General features: G+C 48.2%; 1 protein-coding gene across 1 annotated transcript; it reads left to right on the plus strand.

Moving 5' to 3' along the window:
• Positions 1-225: 225 nt before the first annotated feature.
• On the plus strand, positions 226-12,654 carry Coa7 (cytochrome c oxidase assembly factor 7). Its single transcript, XM_006977727.4, has 3 exons — positions 226-393; positions 4,144-4,284; positions 9,912-12,654. The coding sequence occupies exons 1-3, from the start codon at positions 288-290 to the stop codon at positions 10,358-10,360; spliced, it is 696 nt and encodes a 231-aa protein (XP_006977789.1). The 5' UTR covers positions 226-287; the 3' UTR covers positions 10,361-12,654.
• Positions 12,655-23,538: the final 10,884 nt, after the last annotated feature.

A 23,538-nucleotide genomic window follows, 5' to 3' on the forward strand; every position in this document is an offset into this window, starting at 1 on the left:
CGGAGCTCCCGGCTAGTTGTCTGATCCCGACTGCAGGGAGCAAACTATTAAGGGGCAGAATTTTATCAGATAAGCTGAGGTAGAAGCCCGGGAGGGAGCCCTCCACAAAGACGAGGAGGAGCGGGCGGAGACCGCCGCCACCACCACCGCAAAGGCTGCTGGGAAGCGGCGGTCCTCCCGACGACCGCGGAGCACCGACACCACGCATGCCGCCGCCAGCCCCGCCCCCTGGGCGGCTCACGTGGTCTAGGGGCGGGGCCGCCGCTCGGTTTGTGGGAGTCAGAGCCATGGCGGGCTTGGTTGACTTCCAGGACGAGGAGCAGGTGAAGTCTTTCCTGGAGAACATGAAAGTGGAGTGCCACTACCAGTGCTACCGCGAGAAGGACCCGGACGGTGAGTGCCGCCCGCGCAGCCGGGCCCGCAGAGGAGGGGCGCGAGCGTTTGACCGGGACGCGGTCACGTGGCGGGCCGAGGACGCCTGAGGACGTGGTCAGGGACTCTAGCGGGCTGTGGGCGGGGACTTGGAGCGCAGCGGGGGCGGGGCTTCTGTGGAGGGGCGGAGCCCTCAGGCTAGAACGGAGAGGTGCGGTGTAGGATGTAAGAACTGGGGGTGCGATGGTGAAATGGACCCTCCGCTTACATGTCTTTGAAGGAATCGGTTAACACGCATAGGAAACAAAGGAAATATGCGATGGTAGTAAATGCGAGGCAGGTTTGGTGTCAGCTGTAATTCTAGCACTCGGGAGGCTGAGGCAGGAGGATTACTTAGAGCTCAGGAGTTACAGACCAGCCTGGGTACATAGCGAAACACGGTCCAAGAGAGGAGTGGATAAGGAGACTGTACAGATGGATGGGTTCAGCGGTTAAGAGCACTTACTGCGCCAGGCGGTGGTGGTGTTCACCTTTAATCCCAGCACTCGGGAGTAAGAGGCAGGCGGATCTCTGAGTTCGAGGCCAGCCTGGTTTACAGAGAGAGTTCCAGGACAGCCAGGACTGTTATATAGAGAAGCCTTGTCTCGGAAAATCAAAAGGAAAAAAAAGCGCATACTGCTTTTGCCCTCGTGGGGCCGTTTCCAAGCGTCTGTAACTACAGTTCCAGGCGATCGATACCTCTGGCTCCACACCACTTGCACATATACACATGTATACATAATTTAAAATAATTTTGAGACCAGGTCTCATGTAGCCTTGACAGCAGTGCAGTCCATGCTGGCTGCGGACTTAGAGAACCCCCTTCCTCTGCCTCCTGGGTTTCCAGCGTGAGCCACCTGCCCTGTTCACATAATTAAGCCTCCCTCCACCCCCAGTCAGGGTTTCTCTGTGTAGCCCTAGCGATCCTGGAACTCCCTCTGTAGACCAGGCTGTCCTCAAACTCAGAGATCCACCTTCCTCCGGCCACCAACTGCTGGGCCACCACTGCCTGGCACAAAATTAAATCTTTTTTTTTTTTTTTTAAGTGAAATAGGATAAAAGAACTGAGTGAAGAGAACAGCACAGTGGAATGGCTTTTGAATAAAGCTTTAAAGGAGGAAACACCATTTGTAGGTCTTTGCCAGGCAGAGGTAACAGCTAATGAAAAGGTCTGAGGCAGAAATGGCCTCTTGTGTTCAGTGAGGTGGTTAAGTGTATGGGTGATTGATGCTCAGAGAAGCAGCCAGTGTCTTTGAGTTCTTTTCCTAGAGATTTATTTAAGGGAAAAGAAAGAAAATGGCTCTGGCCATCCCTTCCAGTAGCTTGCAGTCTGGTTTCCAGGAAATGATTTGCTATTTCTTAAAACTAGTCTACTACAGAGTGACTGTGTGGACAAGGAAGCCTGGATTATTCTTTGGGAGATAGTCCATGTCCCAGCTGAAGAGAAATTTCAGAGGACTTGACCCTTTGGGGTCCCTGAGGAGCAGAGTGGCTAGGCGTGGTCTACAGGGGTGAGTTTATAGTCAGTGGAGGAGAGGTGGGAAAACCAAGTTCTCTTTTGGAAGGTTGAAGTCAGGCTCTTCGAGAATTAAGTCAAATTAATTTTTGTTTTGCAATCTAGAGGCTCAAACCCAGGGCTTCTGAGTGTACTAGGCAAGTTTACCACCGTTGCACGCTACCTCTAGTTCCAGAATTTGGAACAAGGAGCCTGGACTGCAGTGTGTCCGGCCTTTTACAGAAGGGATTTAGAGCTGATTCTGTAGACATGTTTGAGGAGTTCATGGTAGTTGGTGTGTGTTAGGTGGAGAATATAGGGCACTGAGTGGAGGACAGCCATGTGAGAACTGGCTGAGGGCTGGGGCTATAGGTCAGTTGGTAGTGTTCACCTATTGTACATGAGGCCCTGAGTTCAGTTCCTGTCTTAAACTGGATATGGCAGCACATGCCTGGCCTGTAATCCTAGCACTCTAAGGAGGTGGAGGTAAGAGGGTCAGGAGACAGCCTCAGCTACATAATGAGTTCTGGTCCAGCCCAGGCTATATAAGACCCTGTCTCAAAGAAAGATAGAACTAAACAAATGAAAATAATATGTAGGCCGGGCGGTGGTGGCACACGCCTTTAATCCCAGCACTCGGGAGGCAGAGCCAGGCTGATCTCTGTGAGTTCAAGGCCAGCCTGGGCTACCAAGTGAGTTCCAGGAAAGGCGCAAAGCTACACAAAGAAACCCTGTCTCGAAAAACCAATAATAATAATAATAATAATAATAATATGTATTATTATTATTCTCAATGTCAGAATGCCCTCTCACCAGTTAGCTTCCTCAGCAGTCATCCCGGCAGGTGCAGACATGCATACCTGTGTAATGTTTTACAAAGGCAGAGTGAATCTTATTACTTCCCTTCTTTTAAGAGATTTCTCAGTTGGTAGCTTACTTGTATTGTTTTTATTCTGGGGGTAGCGGTTGAACAGAGGGCCTCTCACACTCTAGACAAGTACTGTACCACAGAGCTCCACACAGCTCCAGCCCCACTTTCCTTAAGAACTCTTCTGTGGTTTGTAGTTTGTAGTGTGCCCAGTGTGCGGAGAGGCTGGGGTTCAGTCCTCAGCACTGATGTTTTATAGGGTCTTCCTTCCTACCCCACACCTCTTTAATTCAGCCACATCCTACCATATCTGTGAAAGGTTCCTTTCTTCATCTACCTGTTTGTATTTACAGGCTCTTTCTCCAGGACTCTCGGCCCCTTTCCATTTCGTTCTTGACATGCCAGGGCTGGAACCACCCAGGGCCTTGTACTCTGCCTTGCCATGGAACAACACCTCCAGACACCCCCCCCCCATTGTCTTTAAGTTGCTTGTGCTTTCTTCTTAGTCAGGTCCCAGCTCAGCTATCATAGTCCTTGGTGGCCCAAACTATGTTCATCATTCTCCTAAGATGCACAACGAACTTTCTCATCATCCTGACTTAATTCAGTTATAACACTTAATGCTTGAAAACATTGGATTTCCTTATTGTTTCCTTCTTACATAGGCTGAGCTGTACTCTTTGACTAGGTTGTGGAGGACCTTGAACTTGAAAGAGGATCTTGGCTCCACCTTGTGAGTGATGGGTTTATAGGCATGAATTTGCATGCCTGGCTTAGAGTATAAATTTTAGGAGGGCAAATGACAATATTCCCAGCAGCTGTGTCTCTGGTATATACTTTCACACATATGATAGTATGTATATGTTCAATATTTGTTGACTGGGAGTGAATGAGAAACCATCTTTGATGTTGCTGAGAATGCTAAGGGACTGGCTAGGACTGGGATACCCAGGAGGGAGACCTATTCCCCACCACTGTGGTAGCCTCCATCTCCGTTTTCTGGGCTTCAGGGAGTAAGGGCCACCTCATTTCTGGTTTGCTGCTGCAGGAGGAACCCACAAAGCCTTTTAGGTTTTAGTGTTTTCATTATAGAACTTGCAGAGTGGTTCCAAAGCTAGCCATGGAGGTCAGCTTAGTGTTTGGGCTGGGCTGACAGGGATTAGGGCTGGCAGCGGTAGAACCATTGCTGGGCTCAGTTTCCTGATCCATCCAGCGCTGGCCACGGGGAGACATGCACGGACACTGTGCATTTCTGTGCTCAGCCTGCTTGCCATACTTGAGGAGTAAGAGCTAGACTCCATCTGACTCCCTGGACCCCTTGAACAGCTGACCAGCAGCTGCTGGCATGGGCAACTCCTCTCTCCTCTAGGTTGCTATCGACTGGTGGACTATCTGGAGGGAATTCAGAAGAATTTTGATGAAGCCGCCAAGGTGCTGAAGTTCAACTGTGAGGACAATGGGCACAGTGACAGCTGCTATAAGCTGGGGGCCTATTACGTGACTGGAAAAGGTAAGATGCAGGTCTTCATGGGCCTCACAGGCATGGAGGGCAGTGTGGTGGGCAGAGGACGGGCAGGGGTTCAACAGAGAGCTGGTAGAGCAGCATCGCCCTTTAAGTGAAGCCATCTTTGAGGTTACTGTGGGACCTTGAGCTAGTTAATTTTTTTCTTTTTCTTAAAGAGTTTCTTTAAATTACATTTACCTATTTATTTTGGTGTGGGGCCCGTGTGTACCATGTCCTACATGTGGAGATCACAGGACAACTAGCAGAAGTTGGTTCTCTAATTCCACTGTGTAGGTTCTGGGAATTGAACCCAGGCCATCAGACTTGTCAGCAACAAGTCATTTCTCGGTCCTGGGTTCTGTAAGAAAGCAGGCTGTGGTCTACAAAGTGAGTTCCAGGACAGCCAGGACTATTAACACAGAGAAACCCTGTCTCAAAAAAAAAAAAAAAAGAAAGAAAAGAAAAAGGGGGGGAAAAAGAAAGATTAAAAAAAGAAAAGAAAGCAGGCTAAGGAAACCAGGGATGGATTATGGATGCGACAGAATAAGCCAAATGAACCTTTTCTTCCCCAGCTTGCTTTTGGTCATGGTGTTTAATCACAGCAATAGAAACCCTCACTAAGACACTGGCCTAGAATTCAATTTGTAGTCTAAGCTGGCCTGGAATTTTCAGGACCCTCCTGCCTCTGCTTCCTGAATGAGAAATTACAGATTAGCTGCTGCTGGAAGAACCAGACTTCAGCAGCTCAGGAATTGAAGGACGCGCGCGCACACACACACACACACACACACACACACCCATGTATCACCTACGTAATACATTTTACGTATTACAAGTGAAAAACAAGCCGGGCGTGGTGGCGCACGCCTTTAATCCCAGCACTTGGGAGGCAGAGGCAGGTGGATCTCTGTGAATTCGAGGCCAGCCTGGGCTACCAAGTGAGCTCCAGGAAAGGCACAAAGCTACACAGAGAAACCCTGTCTCGAAAAAAAAAAAAAAAAAAAAAAACAAAACAAAACAAAACAAAAAAAAAAAAAAAACAAGTGAAAAACAATTTATCCCCAAGAACTCACATACATCCATGTCCAAGCAACTTGTTATAAACTAACAAAGTTTAAGCAAGCAAGGTACTTTTCTCAGCCAGGTCTTGGAAAAAGTCAATCACTATTATTCTAAGTACCAGTAACACCCAATGAGGGTCTAGAAACCCCCTGAGAGTCTTTATCCAACTCATAGATTGTGAGGGGTGTGTTGCTGGCAAGGGAACTAAGCAGAGGTAGTCCCTGGGCGCTGCCTCTCCAAGGCTCACTCTGGAGTGGCTTTGCTGACCCCCAGCTGTGTTCCATGTGGGAGCCCCCAGAAGTTTCCTTGTGAGATCTGAGTTTGCCTGACACAGCAGAGCCACATAAGGGGATGATTTGACCACGGGCAAGGTCGCCAGGTGGTTGGAAGGGTTTACACTTGGCTGTGCCTGGGGGAGGTCTTTTGCTCCTCTGCTTGGCATTCCTGTAAAAGCCCTTTGGCAGAGACAGTCAGGGCCTCATGGATAAGGACCCAGGCCCTCTTGAAGCTCTTCTGTGTTTCTGTCTGTCTCTCTCTTCAGCTATATTTCTATCTAATATTTCCTGCTGCTCCTGCTCAATAGTACCCTGGGGTAAAGTGGGGATGGGATGGCCCCCCACAGTTCCATGAGTTCCAGTGCTGTGTGTCGGTCCCCTCGTATGGCCCCTGACAATCTGGCATGACAACCATCCAGCCTTAGCTAGTCACTTTCAACTCCGTGTCCCAGTCAACTGCCATTTACAGAGCCTGGACTTGCATAGTTGGGTTACAGATTGAGATTCTGCCTCAGAATTCAAAAGAAAAAGAAAAACAAAATGAAAGTGTAGCTGAAATTTTTCTGTGTCCACCCCAGCTCCTGTAGCTGCTCAGACCCAAGTAAACACACAGAGGCTTATATTAATTAAAACTGTTTAGCCATTTGCTCAGGCTAACTATTGACTAGCTCTTACACTTAAATTAACCCATAATTCTTATTTATGTTTAGCCATGTGGCTTGGTACCTTTTCTCAGTTCTGCCTTGTCATCTTGCTTCTTCTGTGTCTGGCTGGTGACTCCTGACTCAGCCTTCCTCTTCCCAGAATTCTCTTCTCTTCTTGTCCCGCCTATACTTCCTGCCTGGCTACTGGCCAATCAGCACTTTATTTATTAACCAATTAGAGCATCACATTCACAGCATACAGAGTGATATCCACAGCATGAAAGCAGTAGCTCTTACTCCATAGTTTTAGTGTGAAGGATAGATAGTATAGGTATGAAATGTTCACTTGAGTAGATTATAGACCACCAAGAATACAAGGCCAGTGAAAAGTCCTTTATTTCCTAGGGCCTTTCATACCAGAAAGAACTCTCTACCTGAGATGAAACAGGGTGTGTTTCTAAAGTCCAGATCACAATTACATCACATCAGAGGCATGGGAGGGATGTCCATGGGGAGGGAGGGTCAGTTTGTTAAAACAGTTTGTTTTATGTTGTAAAACAATGACCCTCCGGAAGCTACATGAGAACGTTCTGCTCAGCAGGATGTGGTGCTGACGGTGCTGGGGAGCAGTTAGATAAGTCAGATTAGCTAGGACAAAGTGGAGTCACTTTGGGCAGTTCAGCTAAAGATATTAGTGTGTGGGCTGTAGAGGTGACTCGGTTGTTAAGAGCACTTGTTCTTGCAGAGGACCCACGTTCACAACCATTTGTAACTCCAGTTCCAGGGGATTCGACTTCTGACCTCAGGCACTAGACACACACATGGTACATATACATGTACACAGGCAAAATACTCAAATAAAATTTAAAAGTAAAATGTAGGAAAGTGATGGGTAGTGGTGGTGCACACCTTTAAGCCCAGCACTCTGGAGGCAAAGGCAGGTGAATCTCCGTGAGTCTGAGGCCAGCCTGGTCTACAGAATAAGTTCTAGGATAGCTAGGGCTACACAGTGAAACCCTGTCTCAAAAAACAAACAAACATATATATAGTAAAGCTATCAGGATGTACTGAGCACAGAATAAGAACTGAGATATTATGCCTTTGTATTTTTTCTCATGCTCTAATTGGCCTTATATCTTAGTAACGCTAAGTTTTTGCCAGGTAACAAGTTTCCCTCTTTGCTTCTGTGGCTTAGGAATGTGGGGTTGGTTTAGCTGGGTGCCTTGGTCAAAACACTGGCAAGGGAGTAGTACTGCAGTCGTTGGAAGATGTGATTGAAGTTGCTCTTCGGATGTTGACAACTCACTGGCCTGATAGCAGAGGCCTTGGCTCCTGTCAGCTATTATCAGGGGACCAGTGATCCCAGTGACTGAGCTCTCCAAATCTCTCTGCTGTGCTGGAGTCTCCTGATGATCTATCTGCCTTTAGCTCTCTTCAGGGTAAGTAGCCCGACAGAGAATCCAAAAAGGACTGGGGCAGTGGCTCAGTGGTTCTCACTGGCTGTTCTCCTAGGAGACCTGGGTTCCATTCCCAGCCCCCACATGGCAGTTACAATTATTTGTAGCTCCAATTCCAGGGGGTCTGATGCCCTCCTCTGGCCTCTGCAGGTATCAGGCATGCATGTGATACACAGTTATACATGCAGGTACTCACTTGTACTCATTAAATAAGTTTAAAAAGTTCAAATCTCTTCTGAGATTCATGCATTCTCTTAACTGTGATCCCCTGTAAGTCAGAATCAAAAAGCAGATCACATACTTCCAACATTCAGTGGCACAGGATCTACATTACCATCCCAAAACACAGGAAAGGGAGCATAGTGAGGAGATATGGGACCAAGCAAGATGGAAAACCAGCTGGGCAAACTCCACACTCTGCATCTCCATGTCTGATGTCAAAACGCTCTTCAGATCTCCAACTCTTTCAGCTTTGTTGACTGCAACACACTTCTCTCTCTTGGGCTGGTTCCACTTGCTGTTAGCAGCTTTTCTCGGCAGGTATCCCATGGCTCTGGCATCTCCAACATCTTGGGGTCTCCAACCCAATCCAAGCTTCAACTTCATAGCTTCACAAAATGGCCTCTCTAGGCCTTCATTCAGGGACACCCCTGACACATGTCTGGCCTCATCAGCCTTCCTTAGTCGCCGAGGCAAATTCCACAACCCTTCTGTCCTTAACTCTAAAGCCAGAACCACATGGCCAAAGTGTCAGCCTCTGCCTTCTGAGTGCTGGAATTCAAGGCTTTGGTCATGGGGTTCTGGCTTTAGAGAGGCCATGATCATGGCAACTCCTATAAAGGAAAAACGTTTAATTAGGTGGCTTACGATTCAGAGGTCCATTAAATGTATTTTTATTTTATGTGCATTGGTGTTTTTGCCTTCATATATGTCTGGGTGAGGGTGTTAGGTCCCCTGGAACTGGAGTTACAGACAGCTGTGAGCCACCATGTGGATGCTGGGAATTGAACCTAGGTCCTCTGGAAAAGCAGTCAGTGCTCTTAACTGCTGAGCCATCTCTCCAGCCCCTGGATGCTACTCTTTTTTTTAAACAACCTTATTATGTAGCTTAGATGATCTCCATCTTTGGATTCTCCTGCCTCTACTTCTTCCGTGCTAGGGTTATATATAGCAATATGGGCATATACACCATTCCCAGCTCCATGTCATTTCTTTTTTTAGTTTTTTTTTTTTTTTTTTTTTTTTTTTTTTAGGGGTTGTTTGTTTCGTTTGTAATAGGGTCTCTTTATTAGGTAGTTCTAGCTGTCTTGGAACTCATAGGCATCTACCTGCCTCTGCCTCCCAAGGCCTAGGACTAAAGGTGTGCATGCACCACCTTTAGCTTTGGGTTTTTTTGTTTTTTGTTTTTTTTTGTTTTTTTCCTTTTTTAGTTTGCCCTGGGAGATTATTTCCAGGAGCTTTGTTGGATCAGAATCCTTAGGTACTCCAGATCCCTGTGCACAGAGAGTTGGCATAAACACCCACACATCCTTCCTTCCCTTCAAATCATTTCTAGCTTGTGCTACCTAATACAGTATAAACACTAATGTAAATAGTTGTATCATGTACTGTTCTGGGAATGACAGGGGAAAGTCCATATATTTTTAGCACAGACATGTTTTTTTTTTCCCTGAATATTTTCAGTCCATGGTTGGTTAAATTTGCAGCTGCTGTCTGGTTTGAATGCTGTAATAATGTTCATAACTAATGGAATCTGCATATGCAGAACTCATAAATATGTAGGGCCAACTGTATATTTAGATTAAGGAACATTGAATTGCTTATTTTAAAAATTCTCTGTTCTCACTGTAGCACATGTGGTAGTCTCTGGTGCTCTAAGTTTATATGTCTCTTCCTGTCTTGGCTTCCCTGTAAGACAGCATGTGAACCAAAGATTCTGTGGCTACCAAACTGGCTACCTTCCTCCATGTTACTTTAGCTCACAGGACTTTACTCAGGGATTGTTCCCTAACCTTGGCCAGAAAGAAATAGGTTCAGCCCTGGTTGAGGGGTGGGGTGGTGATTTTTTTTTTCTGGGGTGGGGGAGGTTCTAGGGATTGAACCCCAGCCTTCTGACATTGTTAGGCGAGAGCTCTACCACTGAGTTACCTGCCCAGCCCTTGAGTTTACGTTTTCTTTGTTTTTTATGTTTGTAGGTGGCCTGACTCAAGACCTAAAGGCTGCATCTGCCTGCTTTCTGATGGCCTGTGAGAAACCAGGAAAGAAGTCTGTAGAATCATGTCACAATGTTGGACTCCTGGCCCATGATGGACAGGTCAATGAGGATGGCCAGCCTGACCTGGGAAAGGCCAGAGACTACTACACCAGGGCCTGTGATGGTGGCTTTGCAGCCAGCTGCTTCAACCTCAGTGCCATGTTTCTACAGGGTGCCCCTGGCCTCCCCAAGGACATGGGTTTGGCATGTAAATATTCAATGAAGGCCTGTGACCTGGGCCACATCTGGGCCTGCGCCAATGCCAGCCGCATGTATAAACTGGGGGATGGTGTTGATAAGGACGAGGCCAAGGCTGAAATGCTGAAAAATCGGGCCCAGCAGCTGCACAAGGAACAGCAGAAAAACGTCCAGCCTTTAACGTTTGGGTAATGTGTGGCCCGTCCTCCCAAGCAACAGACAGCTTGACCCTGGCACCTCTCTGATGAGGCCCTTGGAGATAAGTGAGTGCCATCTGCGCCAGAGTGTCGCCTGCTGGGAGTGCCTGGAAGTGTGTTTTAGTAAATAATCCTTTGTGTGTATTCTGTGAAGACACCCACATTATGGGGGTTTTAATTTCTAAACTGGACCTCTGAAAAGTAGAAGCAAACTGTGGAGCCATAGCCTTTTGGGGTGGGAGACAAAGAGAAGTTGGGAAATTTAGCAACCACAGGCCTCAGAGAATCAGCCATCATTATCATTTTAGTCGGAAGATCTTGAAAATTAGAAAGTATCCTAATTTGCATAACAGAGGTCTTGAGGAGCTAAGAACAGCGGCAGTCACGACTGCCGCCCTCTGCCTTACGTAACCACGGTGTTGGCTCCTTGCCTTTCCAGTCAGACCTTAGACAGATTTATAGGGATCGGCAGCTCTGCCATAGGAAAGCTGAAGGTAGTTAGGTTATGCCTTGTGGTGGCCAAAGAAGATAGGACCTAAGTGTCCTCTCTTCTCGATAAGAAATTTACAGTTAAAAATTAACCTCCTCAGCTACCTCTGCTCCTCAGGGGAAGACAGAGGACTCTTGAAGCAGCTCCGCCTAGGAATTTGTGAGAGGGATGGCACAAAGTTGTCCACTGAACAGAGCCTTTTTCTTTTCGGGGGTGGGGTTGGGGAGGGGTGTTCGAGACAGGGTTTCTCTGTGTAGCTTTGTGCCTTTCCTGGAACTCACTCTGTAGCCCAGGTTGGCCTCAAACTCACAGAGATCCGCCTGCCGCTGCCTCCCGAGTGCTGGGATTGAAGCTGTGAGCCACCACCGCCCGGCTGCTGCTGTTTTGAAGAGGCCCTCCCTGTGCTGCGTGTGCTGGCCTTCTGCTCCCAGCCCTGCCTCAGCTAAGCCAGGCGGGACCGAACCTGTCAAACTGTCCAGATGAATGAACTGTTTCACTTGATTTATTTATCTGTCATGCTCTTGTGCTCCAGACCTTGGCAGGATGGAATGTGTTCATCATGGTGGCTGTGCCTTTTTCTTTTTTGCCTTTGTGTGTGTGTGCCTTTTTAATACTTTTTTCCCTTCTATTGTCTCTGTTGGTCACCAGGGGGCGAGCGTGTCCTTTTCCTCTGACAGCTGGACCACTGTAGCCATCACTACCTTGGTCTCCTTTCCGGTCTGGCAGCTAGCTGCTGTAGAAGGCAAGCTTGCCTTGAGCATTGTGAGCCCAGCCAGCTGCCCTCTCAAGCTGATACAGGGGAGGACCTGTCCTGAGTGGAGAGAGCGTTTAAAAGCCATCAAGTTTGTTTTTAGGATGTCTTGAAAATTGCATTTGGTGTGATTGGCTGCCGTAGGCCAACACGCATAGGAAAAGATACTAATCATGGGGGCTATGCGTGAAAACCACATGAACTCTTCTGCTGTCCTGGGCCTGCACAGCGGAAGGAGGCAACTGAGTCCTGCAAGCTGTCATCTGACCTCCATGCAGGAGTGCACACACAGTAAAAACAAGTGTGATAGGAATTATAAAATAGTAGACAGTTGATGAAAAGGACTGAAAGCTGTGTGCGGTGGCTGGCACACTCTGGAGACAGAGGGCCTGGTGTACACAGGAAGTTCCTAACCAGGAGAACCCACCAGAAGTGGCAAGTACATGTGTTAGAGGGTCCTCTGCAGCGTGTCAGGAGTGTGCAAACTGCACCGAGCACACTGCTGTGACTGTAGAGGCTGAAACACACCAAACGAGGCAGGTGGGATTGTGGGGAGGCCAGGACTTGCCTCACTCATGAAAACCAAAGGTGGCCCAGCCACTTGGGAAGACAGTTGATCAGTATTTAACAAAACTAAACATACAGTGTCCTGGTGATCGGGCTCTTTATATTTCCCCGGGGAATTAGAAGTATACTCATGCAAAAACCAGCACCGGTGGTTTTCATAGCAGCCTTACTTATAATTGCCAAAACTCGGAAGCAATAAAGATGTCCTGTATGTAAATGATACATACAGACAATGGACTGTCTAGTACTAAAAAGAAACGAGTTAGTCATAGGAGATGTAGAGGGTTATTACTGACGGAAAGGCCAAATCTGAAAGGGTTACATTCTTTTTTGTTTGTTTGTTTGCTTTTTGAGACAGGGTTTCTCTGTATAGCTTTGTGCCTTTCCTGGAATTCTCTCTGTAGCCCAGGCTGGCCTCGAACTCACAGAGATCCTCCTGCCTGTGCCTCCTAAGTGCTGGGATTAAAGGTGTGCATCATCACTGCCTGAAGTAACATTCTTGATTCCAATTGTGTGATACTGGTGTCCTCAAAAAAAAGTGATAGAGTAAGTTAGAGCCTGGCAGTGTGGCTCAGCAGTGGAAGGCTGAGTTTCTGGGTTTTACAGGTTCCAGAGTACAGGAAAAGTTGAGGTGGCAGGCTGCAGAGATGGCTTAGTGTATAAGGGCACCCACTGCTCTTGCAGGGGACCTGAGTTTGGTTCCATCACTCACTTGATGGCTCAGAACCTTCTAACTCCAGCTCCAGGAGATCTCACACCCTCTTCTTCCCTTGGCAGGTAGTGGGCACGTACATGGTACACACACAAACACAAAACAAAAATCTAAAAATGTTCACATGGTAGGACGGTTAGAGAAGAGTTTTTAAGGTCATGAGCCACTCTCTGTGGTTCTCATTATGGTGGATACAGGTCTTCAGCCATTTGTGCAAATTGGTAAACCATGAAATAAGAGTGAACCCTAATGTAAGCGAGGACTTTGGGGACGATGTGTGCATGTAGGCTCGTCATTTATAATGCACCTTCTGCTGAAGGTGTCAGGATGTCTCTCAAGGCTGACTCTTCATAGATAGGAAATTGCTGTATTGTCTCAGTTTTGCTGTGAACCAAAAGCTGTAAGAAAATGGATTCAGAATAGAACCACACTGAAATACTACCTCCCACCCAGTAGGACCACTACTATTAAAATAAATGTCAAGTGTAGGGAAATGGGAGCCCTTACGCACTGTTGATGGGAATGTGAAAGTTTAGAAATAAACTGCATTTTTGTTTATGAAATCACTTGAAAAGATTTGTGGCTATCAACACAGCAGAGAAAATGCCTGGATTCTGGCTCTTACGGATGTGTACAGTTCTGGGTTAGTCAGAGGCAGACCAAGCCTATGCATTTGGAGCGCCTGACAATGAGAAGAATAGGAAATTTTAAATTAGCTCTGTGAGCCAGTAATTCCACTTCTGCTTACCTATCTGCAGGAGCTGAAAGCTGGGTCTCCAGGGACTTCTCTGTAGCCTGTGTTCATAGTAGCATCAGCCAAAGGTCAGTGACTGAGAAAAACAGGATGCTGTGCACAGGGGGGTGTAAGCAGCGTTGGGGTTTGCCTGCATGTGTGTCGACGTGAGGATGGCAGATCCCCCAGAACTGGAGTTACAGACAGTTGTGAGCTGCCATGTGGGTGCTGGGAATTGAACCAGGGTCCTCCGGAGGAGCAGCCAGTGCTCTTAACCACTGAACTATCTCTCCAGCCCCTGGATTAACTCTTTTTAAAATTAAGAATTGGGACTGGAGCCGGGCGGTGGTGGCGCACGCCTTTAATCCCAGCACTCGGGAGGCAGAGGCAGGCGGATCTCTGTGAGTTCGAGGCCAGCCTGGGCTACCAAGTGAGCTCCAGGAAAGGCGCAAAGCTACACAGAGAAACCCTGTCTCGAAAAACCAAAAAAAAAAAAAAAAAAAAAGAATTGGGACTGGAGAGATGGTTGAGAGCGCTTGCTCTGACAGAGGACCTGGGTTAGATTCCCGATGCCTACATAGTGCCTTACAATCATCCCTAACTGCAGCTCCAGAGCATCCAGTGCCCCCTTCTGACCTCCCCAGGCACACAGATGTGTGCACACATGGTGCATACATGTAGACAAACATACATTAAAAAACACATTTTTAAAAAATGAGGAATTTGAGCCAGATGGTGGTGGTGCATGCCTTTAATCCCAGCACTCGGGTGGCAGAGGCAGGTGAACAAGGCCAGCCTGGTCATAGAGTGAGTACAGGACAGCCAGGGCTACACAGGGAAACCCTGTCTTGGTCTTGAAAATGAAAACAAAACAACACATTTTATATATATCCTTTCAATTAGACAATGGCTTTGTGATTTTGAGGAGTTAGTTTACTTGACTGTTGGGTGCTTACTCTTTTGTGTGGAGTAGTTCCTGCCCAGGACCTGAGGCACCCATGTTATTAGATCACATCCTGAGATGGAGCTGGGAACAATAGCGAAGGTTAGCTGTCAAAATGTTACATTTCCAGCCAGATGTGGTGTAGACTTGTAATCCCTGCACTGGGGAGATGCAGGCAAGATGATTGAATTCCAAGCCAACCCCGGGCTGCATAATGAGGCCCTGTCTCAAGAGAAAAAAAAAAAAAACACAAAAAAGATTCCAGCGTGGGACACATGGATGGTGTGGGGCCTGAGCTAAGGAACGTGAAGCAAGGGAGGGCGGGAAAAAGGTTGAGGCAACCGGATAGGCAGAATTTAGAGTGCAGTCAAGCATGAATTTAAAGAGAAACATAAATTTTAGCCCGGGCAATTCCAAGGACAGTGGGAGTCATTCATAATGATTTGACGCTTGTTGGGCTTGAAGGGCTTGGAACAAGAAACAGCTGTTTGCTGCTTTAAAGATAAATATATATTTTAAAATAAGTTACATTTTTGGTTTGTTTTTTTTGAATTTTTTGTAAAGACTCTGTGTCTTGCAGGTGTGCCCCATTCTGGATTAGTGAACAGACTAAACAGGGCATCTGACAAGGAATGAGACCAAAAAAAAAAAAATTGTTTGAGGGCCTAAGACGTCTTGGTGGGTAAGGGTGCTTGCCACCCAAACCTGACAATCGGAGTTCAGTCCCCAGACCCCCCCTAAACATGGTGAAAGAAACCAACCTGGAATCTTCCTGTGTGTCTGTAGCATGCAGGCACCCGTACACACTCACAATGACAGTGATGATAAAAATCTAAATACATTTTAGAAAGTTTCGGCTGCCAAGCTTTTGCAGCGTAGACCTTCCACTTCGAAGTCCACCTCATGGTTTGTGGGGGTTGTGAGGACCCAGACTGCAGGTTTTAGGTCCAAAGGGCATGCACTGGTTTCCACTCTTTGTTCTGCATTTTATTGACTCTCTGACCTTGGACGAGTTACCCAACCTTCTGTGTTGAGGTAGAGATAAGAGGGCCCTCTAATAGGTCCTTGGAAGGATTAAGTAATGGCCTTTATCACAGAATGGTGGACTTTAAAGACAGACTACAGTTAGATCATTGTTTCTTGCCACGCGGCGGCATTGTTAGCTCCCGTGGGAGTCCAGCTTCTAAAACAGGCTGTCATTTTACTATCAGGGAAGCCGGGGAGGAGGCTTTCCAGGGAGGAACCAGGGAGGGGGGTTTTGATGGCACAGAGCAGCTGCACGAGGTGGGCCTGGGGCGGGGGACTTGGGGCCCCACCATCCTCTCCTTTTTCGGCTGCCTGAACAGGGAGGGTCCCTGAGAACTGCACCTGCCAGGGGCTCAGAGTGGAGACTATTCCCAGCTGTTGCCCCTTCCCAGGCCTGGGGAGTGCCGATTGTATTACAGTGTGTTATCAGGGCCTCCCTACTGTTTAAATGGGGAAGACAATCCTCTGCCCAGCATATGTCTCCCCACCCCCATGCCAATTCCTGCCACTGTATTTAGCTCCATCTTGTTCCTTCCTTAGGCTTCTGCGTCAGGGAACTGCCCATAGTCCCTGCACTACCATCCAACAACAAAAGATGGCCGGCCACACGTGTTAACTGTGGGGGTGGGGGGGTCTTCATTAACCACTGATAATCAGTACAGAATGTGTACATCCATCGCACTGTGTACCTTGAATATATGCATTTTTCATTTGTCAATTTATTAGGAGGGAAATAGAAGCCACAAAAATAGCCGGGCTGCCTATGCTGGGTTCTTTCCTGGAACCCTTTTCTCTTGCACCTCCCAGGCTGGAAGGCTGCACGTTCCTCCGGGCTGCAGGGGTGCAGTCTGCTCCCTCACGTAGCTTCCATCCATCACAGCCCTGATGACACATGCTGAGCTCTCTGTGTTTATGGTCTCTGCTCCTCAGAAGACTGAGTTCTTGGGGAGCAGGGGCTTGGGTCAGTTCTATTTCTACCCTGAGACCTGAGGGAGGCTGGGCACATCCCAGGCCTTCAGTGGCTGCTTGCTGAGAAGACTTGACAGTTTCCTCCACCAAGACAAATCAGACGTAGGCTCCTTCTCATACATAAAGCTCTGTGTGGTTCTTGGGGCTGTAAATGAACCCCCCCCCCCAATTCCAGTCTGCTCTGCTCACATGGCTTAAACATACAGTAGATAAGATCAGCTCTGCTTTCACCGGGCTCTGAGCTAAACAACAAATTTTGAATTTTGAAATAATGAAGGGACAGGACCTAGATTTGCCACCCTGGCATCTTAAAGCATGTGTTTGGTCATTTAATGCCAGCAGACCAATATTAATATCCTCTTGGCCAAAGAATTCTAAGTAGGCCACATATTCTTGGAATACTAAGAATAATTGAGGGAGGACTGAATGCAGGTGATGGATATGAGTTAGGAAAGATAATACAAAACTAATTACTGTTCTAGTTCTCTGTCATGAATTTTGTTTTGTTTTTTGGTTTTTCAAGACAGGGTTTCTCTGTGTAGCTTTGCACCTTTCCTGGAACTCACTCTGTAGACTAGGCTGGCCTCGAACTCACAGAGAGCCGCCTGCTTCTGCCTCCCGAGTGCTGGGATTAAAGGCGTGCACCACCACCACCCAGCTTGTTTTTTTTTTTTTTTGCTGGTAGATAAATGCATAAAATATATTCAGTACCAAAAGTGTAAATTTTAATGTGAAGTTCAGCAGCCGTTCTACATGCCAGTTCCACTGTGTAGAAATCACTGTGCTATGTAGACTTGGGGTCTGGTTAATGTTTTTTCTTTCTTTTGTTGTTTGTTCTTTGAGAAAGGTTTTCTCTGTGTAGCCCTGGCTGTCCTAGAACTCTATAGATCAGGCTCACTTCAAACTCACAGAGATCCGCCTGCCTCTGCCTCTCGTGTGCTGGGATTAAAGGCGTGTGACACAACCTCCCAGTAATATGTGATGTTTTTATTTGCAAGTTTTTTAAAAAATTTTTGAAAATTATTTTATTGTTGTCATTTATTTTTTTGAGACAGAGTCTCCCTGCACAGTCCTGGCTGTCTTAGAATGCTCACTCTGTAGACAGGCTGAACTCAAACTCACACAGGATCTCCTGCTTCTACCTCCCAAGTACTGGGATTAAAGGCATGCATCATACACCTAATAAAATTATTTTTTTAAAAAGTAATTGATGATCAAGCCAGGCATAGGGCAGACACTTTTAATCTCAGCACTCAGGAGGCAGAGACAGGTGGATCTCTGTGAGTTCCAGGGCAGCCAGCCTAGCTATGTAGAGAGACCCTGTCTTAAAAAAGAAAATAATAATTGATGGTCTTTGTTCATCATAACTACTTGTTAACAGAGACCAAGAGCTCTGTCCTCTTTCAGTCCCTGAGGTTTTTATTTCTAGCATTACCTACTTCCCCTTCTCCCGGGGCATCTTGTAAACAGAGGGACTCTAGGGTCCACCTTGACCCAGGGATGACAAACAAACAAACAAACAAACCCGAGGAGTCACGTGCACTCAGGCAAGGCGGCCCGTGCCAGGGACTGAAGTAGATCCTCCTTCGCTCGACACTGTGCCCTCTCTGCATCCCAGCTCCACGGTCTCGGTATTTCTGGTTGTTGTTTTGGTTTTGAGGCATAATTTCATGTATCCCAGGCTGGCCTCGAATTCACTGTGCAGCCAGAGATGGCTTTGAATTCCTGATCTTCCTGCCTCCACCTCCAAGTGCCGAGTTTACAGACATGCACCTCGACACCTAGTCTATGCAGTGGTGGGGACTGAACCCAAGGCCTTCTGCATGCTACGTGAGCACTGCCAGCTGAGCCACATGCCTACCCCCAACTGTGGCTTTTCAGACACAGCCACACTGCAACATCGTGCTTCCTTGCTCCTTGGCATGAGCCTGCACAGCTAATAGTCTCAAAACTCAGCCCAAATGTTGCCTCCTGGAAGCCCTCCTAGATGCTCAAGATGTGTGCCTCTCCATCTCTTTTCACAGGATTGAGAACAGTGAAGTGCCCGGAGTAAGTGTCTGGAGCATAGATTACACTTTTTTGGTTTTTCGAGACATGGTTTCTCTGTGTACTTTTGGTGCCTGTCCTGTTCAAGCTGGCCTCAAACTCACAGAGATCTGCCTGCCTCTGCCTCCTGAGTGCTGGGATTAAAGGTGAGCGCCACCAGCACCTGGCAGGATTACACCTTTTCTACTCAATGTCATACATGTGTACTGAAGGGAAGGGATGGGAAAGAAAACTGGAGACAACTCCTATCTTCCAACAAGTTCACTGAGCATTGAAAGGGCAGCACTTTGAGAAATGCTGGATGTAGTAACAGGTGTTCCTAAACCAGCACCCAGGCAGGAGGACTGCTGTGAGGTTGAGGCCAATCTGACCTACACAGTTTAGGGCCAGCCTGGGATACACAGAAAGGAAAAAACAAGCAAAAACCAAACCCTGTCCGGAGTGTGTGTCCTCTCTGAGCCTGTTTCCCTCATCTCTGAAGTAGATGGTATCCACTTTCAGATTAATGTCAAGGTTAAAGGATTAAATGAGGTGCCCAGCTCAACGCCTGCCACTTCCTGATTTCTCCTGGAAGTGGAACCGGGCTTATTTCACCCCCATCTAGAGAGCAGAAGTAGGCCCAGTGGACCGTAGCCTGGACACAGACCTCAGAGTGTGGAAACCCAGTAGAAAGAAGAACATTCTGCTTGGCGGGATGGGAAACCTCCGTGAACTTCCGTGAACTTCCTGTCCCGCTGGAAGGTCAGGGCTGATGAAGAGGAAATGATTCTAGGTAAAATGTAGTAGGAAGGGGTGTGGAAAACCTGAAACACAGCGGACAGATGGGGCATCCATGTCTGCCTTAGTCAGTGTTGCCCTTGCTGCAACTAAGGACCCGGGACAGCTGACTTTATAAGAAAAGAGGTTGACTGAGCTCACAGTTCTGGAGGTTCAAAAATCTAAGTCACAGAAGAGACTCCGGGACAAGGGCAGCCCTCAGTTGTGTACCTCAGGGGCGAGAGCAAAGCGGCTGGAGTGTGTGTAGTCAACAGGAGACTGATCTCAGGCTCCCCGCAAAGCGGCTGGAGTGTGTGTAGAACAGGAGACTGATCTCAGGCTCCCGGCAAAGTGGGTGGGAAGAGCCAGGCTTGCTGCCTTTGCGGTAACTGCTTCTCTTCTTTAAAAAAGTGCTTATTCGTTTATTTATTCCCGTGTCTCTGTGTGTGTGATGTGGGTGTGGGTGTGAGTGCCACGGTGCTCACATGGAGGCCCGGAGACTGCTCGGTGGAGCTGGTTCTTTCCCAGCACAGAACTCAGGCTTGGGTAGCAAACGCTGAGCAGGCTCGATGGCCACATTTCTCTTTTCATTATTTTGTGGTTGGTTTTGTTTTGAGACAGGGTCTTGCCAAGTAGCCCAAGCTATTTATTAGTTATATTTATTTTTCCTTTCCTTTTTTTTTCTTTTCTTTTTTCTTTTTTTTTTTTTTTTTTTTTTTTTGTGTGTGTGTGTGTGTGTGTGTGTGTGTGTGTGTGTGTGTGTTGAGACAGGGTTTCTCTGTGTAGCCCTGGCTGTCCTCACTCTGTAGACCAGGCTGGCCTTGAACTCATAGAGATCCAATTGCTTCTGCCTTCCAAGTGCTGAGAGTCAAGGCATGCACCACCACCACCCAGCTTATATTTCTACTGCTGTGATAAAACACCTTTTATAAGGCAGCTCGTAAAAGAAAGCATGTACTGGGGCCTAGGGCCTATCTAGAAGGTTAGCTAGAATCCATGATGGTGGGGCAAAGGCACGGCATCAAGAGCAGCTGAGAGCCCCCATCTCTCCAGCAGGAGCAGACAGCACAGTGAGAATGTTGGGAAGCTTTTAAAATCCCCAATCAGAGCCGGGCGGTGGTGGCGCACCCCTTTAATCCCAGCACTCAGGAGGCAGAGGCAGGCCGATCTCTGTGAGTTGGAGGCCAGCCTGGTCTACAGAGCAAGTTCCAAGATGACCAGGGTTGTTACACAGAGAAACCCTGTCTCGAAAACACCTCCCACTCCACCCCTCAAAAAAATCCCAAGTCAGTTGCCAGTGACACACCTCCTAATCCTTTCCAAACAGCCAACCGGGGACCAAGGTTTCAGATGTATGAGCCTGTTGGGACAATTTCATTCAAACAACCACAGCTTACTATTTTGCCGAGGCTAGCCTTGGATTAGTGAAATTCCTGTGGCGCTAGGATCACACACCACCAGCTATGTGACATTCTTCAGAACTACCACGTAGGCCAGGTGGTGGCGGCCCATGCCTTTAATCCCAACAGATCTCCGAGTTGAGGCCAGCCTGGTCTACAGAGTGAGTTCCAGAACAGTCAGGGCTACACAGAGGAACTCTGCCGTGGGAGGGTGGGGAGGAGAGTCGGGAGGAAGAATGAACTGCGAAGGGGGGTGAGGCTGGAAGGAAGACGCCCACATAAAGCACCTGCTGTCCAAACCTGAGGCCTGGAGGTCAGATCCTCAGAACCCAGGCAGAGCCAGGCGGGTGTGGTGGAGACAGGGGATCCTCAGAACTGGCAGACTAGCTAGACTGGCTCACATCGGCAAACTCTGGGTACAAGTCAGAGACCATGCCCCAGCATAGAAGGCAGAGAGTGATCAAGGAAGACACTTGCGGCCAAACTCTGGCCTCCACTTGCACACCCATGTAAACATGGAGGCACATACATACACACTCCACACACGTCTACACATGAACAAAAGAAAAGAACTAAGCAGTTTCACAAGACTTGCCTCATCCTCCACCCCACAGTGACCTAAACTTCTCCCTCAAGGCCCCTCCTCTCAAAGGCTCCCCTACCTCCTGCCAGCACCGCCCTGGGAACTGAGCTTTTAACGTGTGAAGGGACACATGCACCACATTGCTCTCTGTTATTCATTCAACCAGCACTGAGGATGAATGCTGGGGACGCAGAGGCACTGAGAGCGTTTGCCACTTAGGAGCTCATGGTCTCAACTGTGACCATCATTTGAGTACAAACTATTCCAGTCCTCTTTGCAACCCTCCAAGGAGACTCCCATTCTCGACATTTTTTCAGACCGAGACCCTGAGGCTCAGCCAAAGTAGCTTCTAGGAACACAGACAGACCCTGTGAATATGGCAGCTGGGATTAGGATTTAGTCCCGACTCCATCCTTCCCTTCAGATGTTGGAACCCAAACAGCACACACTTCATCTCTGAGCAAATGGAATAGATTTTAGGGAACATGAGGTAAAGGCGAAGGTCAGCTGCAGGAGGGACATGGTGTCTCCACAGCACACTGTGCTCCCGAGGCCTCTCAGCCTGGCCACAGGGAGGGCCCAGGAGAACAAACTGAGGTCAGATACTCCTCACCTGATCAGCAATCTGTCTGGGCCAGGATTCCCTGAGGGAACCTGAAACCAGCTGGGTTTCTTTGCTCCGGGAATAGCAGCTGTCACTGCTCCTCAGTCGCTGATGGCCTCTGATCAGGTTCCCCGAGGCCTCGGCAGGCTCCAGACATCGGTGGCAGCAAACTGTGATCACCTCCCCCCACCCAAAGGCAGGGTTTCTCTGTGTAGCCCTGGCTGTCCTGGAACACGCTCTGTAGACCAGGCCGGCCTCGAACTCCTGAGATCCTCCTGCCTCTGCCTCCTGAGCAAGCTGTGATGGTGAAGCTGCTGTGGGGTGGATAGGAACAGTGACATGAATTTGCTTTCTGTGTGCAAGGAGCACCTGGGAAAGAGCCCCTGTGAGGAACTCCGCGCAGCGTGGAGCCCATTTTGCAGATGAGGAAATTGGGGCTCAGCTATAGTTTGCCCAGAGTCATAGTGAGTATGTGGCAGGCCTGGAGTTGAGCCTAGCTGCCCCTGCCAGTGACCCTGATTCTGTGAGAAGGGAAAGAGTACTCCCAGGACCTCAGGGGTCCTGGGCATAGCGGACAGATGCCCAGGTTTCCGAGTTGGTGCCCCAGTAGAATGTGGCCCAGGAGTCTATAAAAGGCAGGTTGTAGCTGGGTGAGGTGTCACAGACTTGTAATCCCAGCACTCAGGAGGCAGAGGCAGGAGGATTGCTCCGGGTTCAAGGCCTACAGAGTGAGCTCCAGGCCAGCTGACGCTGCATATTCAAGACGCAGTTTCCAAACAGCAGAAAGAGAAAGGGCAGATGAAGAGCAGCTGGAGGCCCAGCAGCAGCAGCAGAGCCATGTGTCCACTGTGTGAGAGGCCAGAGCCCAGCGGGCCTTTAGTGCTCTGACCCTGATACTTCCTTTGTTTCGAAACTTCTAGACTTGGCCTCCAGTGGGCATGTGGTGGGATGGGCTGCAGGTGGGATGAGGGGAACAAAAGATGAAGAGATCCCCTCAGGGATTTGTATGTTTGCAAAGGGTGGAGTTTGGCTCAATGCACCTGGTCACTGTTTAATTTGGCCTAGACTCTAATGGTTCCCGACCCGTAGGTCGCAACTCCTTTGGGTGGAATGACCTTTTCACAGGGGTCTCAGTACCATCAGAAAATGCAGATACGTACATCACAATTCACAACAGTAGCAAAACGACAGTTATGAAGCAGCAGTGAAAATAAGTTTGCAGTTGGGGTCACCAAACATGAGGAACTGCATTAAAGGGTCGCAGTGTGAGGAAGGTTGAGAACCACTGCTCTAGAGAGTCTTTAGGCTTCTTTCTCTTTCTACCCTCAGAGCTTCACGGCACATGCCCTGCTGTGGCTGGCAGTAACTGCAAAATCCCCGCTCCCCAAAGCAAGTTTACCAGGCACCCTCCATGTGGTACATCCTGCTTGATGGACACACAAGATCTAGTTAAAAGGTTGAAACTTTCTCCCTTCTCCTCCTGTCAGCCGGCCATCAGAGACAGCCTAATTGTTAGCCTGTACTCCAAGCTACTCATCAACTCATGAGGTGAGAGCCCTCCCCATTCTCTTGGAAACCTAGAAAGAGGTCCCC

The sequence above is a fragment of the Peromyscus maniculatus genome, chromosome 2 (genome assembly GCF_049852395.1).
Source record: "Peromyscus maniculatus bairdii isolate BWxNUB_F1_BW_parent chromosome 2, HU_Pman_BW_mat_3.1, whole genome shotgun sequence".
Lineage (NCBI taxonomy): Eukaryota > Metazoa > Chordata > Mammalia > Rodentia > Cricetidae > Peromyscus > Peromyscus maniculatus.

What these genes read in the sequence shown, in the direction of transcription:
- Coa7 (XM_006977727.4), top strand. Translation starts at nt 288, where the DNA reads ATGGCGGGCTTGGTTGACTTCCAGGACGAGGAGCAGGTGAAGTCTTTC. An exon ending in CCGCGAGAAGGACCCGGACG is followed by an intron (nt 394 to 4,143) that starts GTGAGTGCCGCC and finishes TCTCTCCTCTAG; the next exon opens with GTTGCTATCGACTGGTGGAC. An exon ending in CTATTACGTGACTGGAAAAG is followed by an intron (nt 4,285 to 9,911) that starts GTAAGATGCAGG and finishes TTATGTTTGTAG; the next exon opens with GTGGCCTGACTCAAGACCTA.